The 10,159-nt window shown below is 33.5% G+C and overlaps 1 protein-coding gene across 1 annotated transcript; it reads right to left on the bottom strand.

The window, feature by feature from the left end:
* Positions 1-9: 9 nt before the first annotated feature.
* On the bottom strand, positions 10-9,934 carry Oseg4 (intraflagellar transport protein Oseg4). Its single transcript, XM_090113865.1, has 22 exons — positions 9,767-9,934; positions 9,540-9,651; positions 9,190-9,329; positions 8,952-9,054; positions 8,453-8,613; positions 8,007-8,154; positions 7,580-7,710; positions 7,066-7,269; positions 6,314-6,428; positions 6,084-6,197; positions 5,527-5,749; positions 4,975-5,200; positions 4,374-4,543; positions 3,923-4,138; positions 3,709-3,852; positions 3,517-3,640; positions 3,155-3,286; positions 2,960-3,053; positions 2,201-2,376; positions 641-727; positions 446-555; positions 10-181 (listed from the first exon to the last, which is right to left on the bottom strand). Exons 1-22 carry the CDS (start codon positions 9,788-9,790, stop codon positions 10-12), a joined length of 3,126 nt encoding a protein of 1,041 aa, XP_089969991.1. The 5' UTR covers positions 9,791-9,934.
* Between the last annotated feature and the right edge of the window lie 225 nt (positions 9,935-10,159).

Genomic DNA, 10,159 nt, shown 5'->3' on the forward strand with positions numbered 1-10,159 from the left:
TGTATTTATTTATGTTAATTGAGTATGGCATGTTGGACAAGAATGCCTTAGTACAAGTTCATGTTGCTGGGCCTTAGCGTCACATTTTACACATGTCCATACAGTATGCGGCGCAAGTAACGTGCGTCCTGTTACAGCACATCCTGGAAACTCGGTAGCACATCCAGGACACACAACCATCCTTTGAAATAGATAGAGATAGATTATTTTAACAATATCATTAAATGTTTTTTGTCAAAACTGATATTAATGAAGCACAGACTTTAATTTAATACATTATAAATATTTTTGAGCAGTGATTATGAAAAATAATTTAGGCAACAATAATTTGCCATGCATCAATATTCCTTTTTAATTAATTATTTGTTTATAAGTACATTAAATATATTCGGCTGATTATTAAGAAAAATAATAATTTCGGTAAGATAAGCTTCAGGATCCTTACCAATCTTGCATGCCAAATTGGCAATTGGGACACTCCACTTTATTGCCTTTAGCATCCTTAGGCCTCGACCTCGTAAATATTTCAATTGCTAAGTTTTCAAATGTCTGAGGCTAAAATAATAAAGGTTAGTGTTAAATGCTTAAATATTGTCTCAGACATAAATTTAATTGGTTAATCAAATAAAGATATACTAACTTCAAGAGCTTCCAATTTTATAAATGCCTTTGAGCATAAATCAAATGCTCTAGCTTGTAGAGCTATCGCTGCAATAGTGCACCATGCCTGTAACATAATTAATTTTGTATATGTCCACCCTTTATCAATAATTATTTTTAACAACATACTAAACCACCTTATTGTCAAAAATATTAGGAAATTTGAAGTTCATGTCAACGCAAGAACGTTTTCCTAAATTCACCGTCAAAGCGCTACTCAAGTTATAGACTGGGGTAGAAGCCTTTAAAAATAATAAAAAGATAAAAAAAATCGCAGTCGGATGAAACCCATTAGAAAAGGAGGGGAATATGATGAAAATAAAAGGAAAAATAAATTACGGTCAATCCGAGTTCGGGAAGTGGGAGGAGCTTTTAAGAGAAAAAAAATGGTTTCCCTTTATTTCCGACAAAACTACAAGTCCTACGGAAAAAAGTTCAATCGCAAAGTTGTAGGTAATTAAAAGTTCTACAACTTTTGTATTCACAATTTTTTCACATAACCTTTGGTCTTTTATTGCACGCCTCATAAGCGAAGCGTTGAGGTGGGTACTACTGTCACTTCGCGCAAAACATCTGATTTTTCAAACTTAAAATGTCTTTATGTATCATACATTGCACTTGTAAGATAATACATACACACACATATTAAGAAAAAACACTATTTTTAACGTTCATGATATTTTTGATGTCATTTTTGTTATTTAAACTAGTTAAAAAACAGTTTAAAAAAGTTCTGTCTTGGACGTCCGTGTGTCTGTATGTGCGGATCCTTTTTCTTGTTAACACGATAGCGACCGAAATACTTTACTAATCGAGTCTTTTTTTTCTCTTACGCTTGAGTATGCTCAGGAATAGAACCCTTTCATTTTTCAGGGTCTGATTCGATGTGGTTTAATTGTTATTAAATAAACAAAAATAATAATTAATAAATAATTATTAAAAAAAAATTATGAGGCGTGCACTTTTGGATTTTCCAAACTATTTTTATCTACTTCAAAATTTATTTTTTTTTCTACGAAATTTGGTGGAAACTTAGTTTATAATGTCCCAAATACACTGTAATTTATTTGATTGAAAATGTTTATTTTTTCGCCTTATTTTGAATTAATACCAAAAAAAACAACCTAATTTTCAATCGAAAAGTCACCCGTAAAAATATCAGCTTTTTTCAGAAACTTGGGGAGCCTTTTATTCATTGAAATCTACGTGTAAAAAAAAAATAAACACTACCATAGTAAATGTTCTCAGGAAATGCATACAAACAGTGTGATAATGAGCTTTTACTAAATCAGGCACACTTCTCGAACTCTATATCTTCTCTTGTATCGGCTTTTCGGTAATATTTCAAAAGAAAAAAAATTATCTGTTCTAAGTACTTATAATATTTTACAGCATGTTCAAAAGCAAAATGATGTCGATAAAAACATTTCAGGTAGTTTGAGAAGTGTTATGTGAATATTATTTCATTTATTTCCCAGCCCAGGCATTGTATATCATGAATCATGCTTAACACTGTAGCATGCTATAACTATTAGCAAACCTGCAAGTGCTGTGCTTCGTGCAAGTCGTGCAGCACAGCGGCGAGCCGTGCGGCCGCACGCAAGGCCGCGTCCGCTCGGAACGGCTGGCCGCGCGCGCGCGACACCGCGAGGCACGCCCAGTGCTGCGCGCTCGCTAGACGGTAGCTGCGGATTGCGTCGCGGCTCTTGGCGCCCTCTGTGTATATGTTAAACTATTGACTTGTTGAACCTAGATACCGATATTGTTAAACGTGCAATATTGCAAATGTACGAAATTTCGTGTAATTTAACATTTAATATATAAACGATATGATATGATTCAAAGAAGAATATGATCGATACTGAGTTATTAATTCAAAATATATATTATTTATTAATCATATAAGTTAACAAATAACGTTAAGTATTTAAATTTGATGTACAAATCAGGCAAAATAAAAAAAGGGTGATGGTGACATATTAGGTATCACAACCATTAATTTCGTTTTAATGTAATGTTTTGGTTTTAATTGTTATAAGATAAATTGAATTAAACTACATTGAGGCTATTGTTAAAGCTGCAATGATATTTATTATACATTATAACAGTTAAAACAATACAGAAGTAAATGTAGGTACCTAATTCCCAAGCGACCTTGTCATAGATAGTTTGAATCATGCAATAATGTGGCATTAGATAGCACTCGACTACGTGCAGAATAATTGATAAATCATTAGATAGATATGTTTTCAATGCAATTTAGTACTAGAATGAAAGATTTTTTATGTTTTTATCTTACCAACGGAACTATGGCTATACATATGTCCAGCTAGAACATATAGCTTCTTAATCTTCCATGGTGAGCTATTTCTAGAAGCTTCGATATTGGCCAACTGAAATAGAGATATGATTTTATTGGATAATTTAGGTATATGTACGAAAAATGTATAGTTTATATTTTAAGTTTGAAAATAAATCGAAAAAGCGTAAATACCTGAAAGGCCATAGCCGCAGCCTGTAACATTCTGCCACTCTCGTTTAATTGTGTGATACGCAATATAGATGTCTCGTGATTTATATCTATTCTTTCCTCTAAAACATTCTGTTTTGCTATGCTGGAGTCGGTCTGCAAAAACGAAAAAAGTGGGTAGACAAAAAAAATACTGGGGTGTCGTTCTTTTATGAATTTGGATCAATATAAATAATACATATATGATAAATCAATTGCGTAGATACTTCAAAAACATAATATTGTCTATCACTTAATATTTTTCAGAAATAAATCGGGGTTGAGACCTTTTGTTGGAATAGTCCATGCTGTAATTTGTTAATTTAAAAAAAAAAACGGTTTGTTACCTTCGTCGATCTAGGTGATGTTATGCAAAGCTTTGCCAATGATGCACTGTCCTCCATTGCCATATAACACTTTTTGAGCCCTTCCGTATTATTCGACATATTGTAATATTCAATCGCTCCAGCCCTTATATTGAGAAAAACCTTTAGAACGATTTTTTGTTAACATTTAATACACAAGAAATATTTTCTTACCAGTTTTGTCGATCAATATAGTAATCCCCTATATTATTGTACACTTGCTTCACTTGAGACTCAGTCGTAGTAACGGACATTTTTAATAATTCGACAACACGAAACCAATGTCCTAGTCGTTTTCGTAACGCAATCGCTAAATCTCTGCAAATTATTATTATTGATTTAACATTAAAATCAATTTTATAATTTTATTTATTTGTTGATTATTTACCGTCGATCCTCATTTTGATATATTTTCTCGGCTCCGTCGAAATCTTTGAAATACGCTAGTATTTCGGCTCTCTTAAGCGCGTTAGAATGCAATGCGTTCAGCCTAGACACGAATCGAATACCAGCATAATCATTCCTCCTCACGAAAGCTGCTTCTGCGGTCTCTAGTGCAGATTCTGCTTCAAAATTTTTAAGTGCAGCTTCTGCTAACAAGAGCCTGTAATATTGTTCAAAGCGTGATTTTTGAATATACGTTTGTATAACAGAGAAACAATATTTGAACTTCCATTGTTTTTATTCCTTAGCTTTTGTCGTAAGCTTGTTTTTAGTATGGAGTTTTGTAGATTGCTACGTCTTTTTTAATTCAATACAAGTTCTATATTAAAAATTTATAAATGTAATAAGAAATACCAGTACATAGATACTTGGTTGGGAGTTGGGACCATATTTACCATAATTTAGGATGAGGATTATCCTTGATAAAATTTTCCGCTTCCTTCAATCCAACTTTTTCTATCAATTGTCGGGTATCTCGCAATGATTTTACTTCAACACGAACTATATGTTGGGGTGTACATTTATCTGTTATGTTATCCAGTAATGCCGTAGTAATTTCTAATTCCTTAAAAAAAGAACAAAATTTTGCATTAATTTCTTGCATTAGAAGAGTAATTCTTGTAATAGTTATTTTTTAATTTGCAACGCAATAAAACATAAACAACCGATTTTCCGATCGCATCGTAAAACAAGATGCACTTGATGTGTCAAACATTACACTATGTGCCACTAAATGTCGTTGCCCGAACCTATCAATCTATTTGCACAATACCCACATCTATTGTGGAGGATGGAAGGGGGAATTCCTTCATCGAAAAAGGGAGGATCCTTGACCAGTCTACTCGACTGGCCGACCGTTAAGGCCCCGATGACTGATGTCGGAAAGTTGTATATTATGTGCTCTGTAGCGAAAACATTTCGCTTGTGCGATTCAGAGCGAGGTGTCGCTACATCTATGATCAGTAATAACCATATGTAACTGCAGTTAGAGCTTACTTTAAAAGCGCACAAATATCCCTGCATAGTGAGCGGTTCCTCGGGCTCCAAATCCCGCATCACATATAACCTGGCTTTCTCCGCGATAGCCAACATTTGCGCGTTATCCGCCGCCCAGATCGCGCTCCACACGTCCTTGCGTATCGACTGACCTATACTTATGTTGTTCGACATGTCCGTGTCGAGGATGTAGAGACAACCGGCCTGGTCGATTATGAAGAACTTGCTGGAAGTTTTGAAATTATTTTATTTAACAACTTGCCGAAAAAGATGCAATATTTGTATGAAGCAAATAGCTATACATCAAAAAGTAATAAACCCTTTTATCTTAAACATATTTTTCGCTTATTATTTTGAGTTAATCAATCGGGCTCCTAAACGCATATAATGATATATTATAATGAACCGTTTTTTATAGATATGACGACAAAAATGAGTTATGCTAACAAAATCTAGCACAACATATTTAACAACATAGGTACTTAAATTCTAAATTACAAATTGGTCCAACGAATTTAGTTATAGGTAAATAAAAATATGTTTACTATGTACCTTGAATTAGAATTCAAACCCAATTTATAAGGTTTAGTGTTCATATTGATCTGTGTAATTTTTTTAAAGTTAACCAATGAGAAGAGCAGGATTGTGCCAGAATCCCTTCCAATAAGTAAATGACTGTCTGAGCATGATATACAACAAATGGTGTCGTCATGGAAACCGGCTTCTCCAGATGTTACTGGTGACCCATCTGGATGATAAAACTGTTCTGTGATACCTGAAAAAAAGATAAATAATAAAATGTGTCTTCACATACTTTTAAACCCTTAAAAGTATGTGAAGACACATTTGTACCGAATCGGTCTGTCTGTCTCCAGGTTGTATCTCATAATGTGTGATAGGGTGTGTGTAGTGATAGCTAGAAAGCTGAAATTTTCACAAATGATGTATTTCCGTTGCCGCTATAACAACAAACACTAAAAATTAAAAAAAAAAACTATATATATTAAGGGGGGCTCCCATAGTACGGAACCCTTCGTGCACGAGTCCGACTCGCACTTGGCCGGTTTTTTACTTTTAACTAACAAAAATGCATCAAATAATATACTCACGGGGTCGAGTAGGTGTTGAGAATCTCCATATTAAAAATGTTTCCTTGGAAGCAGCTACGGCAATAGCTTTGCTGTTTATTGCAACGTAAGATATGGGAATGGAGATTGTTTTGGCTGCAATAAGTTCATAATATTTATAAGTATTTTATTAGATGACTTTTTCCGGCATTTATTTACTAATTTCTTGTACTTGAAGTTAAAACGATGGTTAAATATATTGAACAACTCACCATCACACTGGATGCCTTGTTGATTCAAAATTATCAATGAATCCGAGGTGGCTATAATACAATATTCTTCCACACCGCACATGTCATTGACATCAGGAATATGATTTATCCAAGACTACAATTATAATAAAATATTGTATAACTTAAATATCCAAATCTTAATATACACTGTGTAAAGTTAAGTTGAAAATCACAACAATTTACTAGCAGAATTGGGCAAACCAACAAAAAATTCAAATGGGTATTGTTATAATAATATGGTATGGTAATTATAATATGGTATAGATTGTCTAATCTAAAAATGAACGCCCCTCCACTAAACTTAATTGTTTCAATGTGTGAGGACAAATAATTATTGAACCACTTTTATATGTGTGCGCGCGGCGATTCTACTGCAAACTTTGACTTTCGCGCACTGATTTGTCAACTAATCGGGCGATCAGTTCAGGTGCCTAGCATTGTATGGCGGGGAGAGTGCGCTATGTACGGAATGACACGTCCGTTCTGTCGTGCATCGCGTCATTTATGCACTAGTTGGCCAACTGGTCCTGTCGTTCGGGCATGGACAGGACTGGAGGACTGAACGACCAATGAGGCAGACCAATTTGTGTGTATTGCGTCTATACACGTACTTTGAATGTGAGCGTAAACACAGTGGAGGGGCGTTCATTTTTAGATTAGACAATCTCTACAGGTATTTAAGGTCAAGTCCTAACTTACAAGTAACAGAAAAAACTTAAGTACATAACCACCTGGTGTGTAACTGTATCCCAAAAGGTCACAGTCTCCGTCCCCGACACAATGGCCAGAGTATTTCCGTAAAAAGCATACTTATGATCTGGCTTCACATTGGCAAAGTAAATAAACGAGTCAACAGCAATCGCAAGTCTTAGCGAATGATGTTCCCAAGACAATGATCGCATCGCACCTCCTGGCACCCTGAGCGTTCTGACATGCTAAAGAAAAATTTTTTCAAGTACATATTATAATAATGTTTTGACTTCAGATTTGAGTAGTTTTTGTTTTCTTCTAATGAGCCTGATTCTGATGAATGAAGGATTTAGTGTTTTATGAAATATTTTACTTTGAAGTGCTAATCCTAATTAACTAGTAGGTACTACCTACTATAACAGTAATGAGTAAAAGCTTGAGCCAGATTTGGAAAAAAAATAAACCTTTGGATTTGTTAAATATTTACTATTCAGTCTTTCCTTTTCTATACTAAAGTTTCAACCAATCAAATGACGTTATTTTGTATATGCATACCTCTCCATAAGCACTGAAGAATTGTACAACATTAGCTTGATCTTGCGTGCACCCAGCTACAGCAATTACTGTTCCATTGTGATTCCAGTGACAGTCTATTATCTTCATATTCGTTTCAACCATAACACTTTCTAAAGAAGGAATACTTCATTTATTATTCATGTATCTGTTGCATGAGTGAGTTTAGTTTTAATCACAATGTTAGAAAGAGTAAAAAGTCTTACAGTCGTCATTCTATGCAAGGACAAAAAATAATTAGTATTAAGAAACTAAACCATAGTACATTCAGCTGTACAATGAGGAAAAAGTAAAATATAGTTGTTAAGTAAATTCTATAACTATACCCTGTACAGGAGCTTAAGCAGCACTGGCAAACATGACCACATCACAATTACAGTAAAACACTTCAAATAAAAAGCACACGTACCCTCTTCTGTACAAGTTTTCATTAACAACATCAGGCCACTTTTGTAGCAAATCAGAAGTACAGGTCTATTAATTGGTGCCTTTCCTGAAAACCAGTCCATTGCCACTATATCCGTTCCATTAGAAGCACTACTAGAAGCAATTGGCATCTAAAAAAGTAACATGATACATCAGTTCTATGCTTGGGAATATTTTGTAGATAACAATCAAACATGCATAGATAGGTATGGTGTAATAATGGATACTATTATGACACACCTGTTGAACTATATAATTACTGCTAGCTTATTATTATGTATAAGATTACGGATTTTAGCAGTGTAATTTAAATTTTTATTGGGAAATCAATTGAATTTAATTAAAAATTAATTACACAGAAAATTAACAATAGTAACTACAAGATACATTTTTAATGTTAAACTTAATGGGTTGTCTGACTTAACTTACAATGAAGTTTCCCTGATCATCATATAAATGCAATTCTCCGTTAGATAATGCAAATAATAAAGTTGAATTATCTGGTGACCATTGTACAGCATTGAGACCTGGACCCTTTATATCTTTACCCCACACTCTTGACCCATCAACTGAGCCTACAATAACAGCTCCTGAAACAAAAGAATTTAATAATGACTATCTATTTCGCAACTAAGTATCGTATTATCTATACATATTATAAAATCGTAGGAAAATCAAAACTGTACATTGAATATTTTTAGTATTGTCATTATACTTGGAGCATGGATCTACACTTGATTTTGAAGCCTGTATGTCAGTCTGTATGTAAAGTACTGCATGGATTTACTTCAAATTTGGTAGAGAGGATAGCTTGAGACTGAGAAAGTACGTGGGATAGGTGAATGGGTACTATGCCGGTTTTTCTTTGCACAAATCGGGCGAAACCATTGGAGGAAAGCTAGTATAGCAGTAAATTATGATTGCTTACCATCTTCATAGGCTATACATATTTTTTGGCCATCTGATCCCCAAGCCATTCCACTCACTGTTGATTTATTCCTATTGTTTATCATTTCCTCATACCATGAACCCTAAAATTAGGAGAATTGTGTAATTAATTGATTTGTAAGCTTTGTATCTAATTTGATTAGTATAATATAAGAAAAAAAAGTAAGTACCTAAATGGGGCAAGTAATTCCTTAGTAAGTACATAATTAATTATTTACCTTATATAACATCCAAACAATAATGACTCCATGTTCATCGCTAGTTGTGAGTTTTTGAAAAATTTCATTCCATATAGCAACACAAACGCGTCCAGAGTGTCCATCTAGACTTAAATTCATGGATAAGTTCCCTCCGCCACCTGAATTTTTTTATTTTGATTGTTGTTAATTGTTATCCTTTCTCTCAAGATGTAGGTATAATTTTCTAAGTACACTAAAGTACCTACTTAAAATTAATTAAATTATTAAGTTGAAAATAGTTTGAAGTTGGTAACTATTTACTAAGTACACAAATATATATTTCTAATTGTAATGAATGATATTGGTGTGATAAAGATTGACCAGCTCACCTGATTCTAACTTTAAAACTTTTAACATTCCATCTTCTCCACCTACAGCAATGTATCCAGAAGATTGATTCCATGATAAACACGTTACATTTGACTGTTTTGGGATGGCTATCTGGAAAAAGTAATAAATTTCTATACTATTACTTAGTAATATTTATTTATTTACAACACAGTTAAATATTAAGAAGTGAAAAGTGTGATTTTAATTATCATTTCTCATCTTCTACCTTTTTACTCATGTAAATAAACATTTTGTTGAATTATGTATTTCAAATTCGTAGAAATTATCCTTAATCCTATTAAAAAAAGATCTGTCTTAAATTATTTCTGTAAACAGTTAAAATTTATATTTTGAACATTGTTGTTAATCCTAATCACAATGTAAGGACTTCAAAGCCCGGATGTAAACAAATCGTTGCCTGGTAACCACCACAGAGCAAAGAATATACTACTCTCTAACGAGAGACTGCCACAGAGTAAATAATATTTATGGACTGTAGGTAAGTCGTTGTTGAAATAATTAACCATTTAAATACATCTTATTATTCACACCCATTTCACACCTGTAAAAACTGCAATGTAACTTTGCATAATAATAAAATAATCATGATCAATTATTA

This window comes from Colias eurytheme, chromosome 2 (assembly GCF_061535395.1).
Source record: "Colias eurytheme isolate Ceu_HAF_F1 chromosome 2, ilColEury1 Martin Lab GWU primary, whole genome shotgun sequence".
Lineage (NCBI taxonomy): Eukaryota > Metazoa > Arthropoda > Insecta > Lepidoptera > Pieridae > Colias > Colias eurytheme.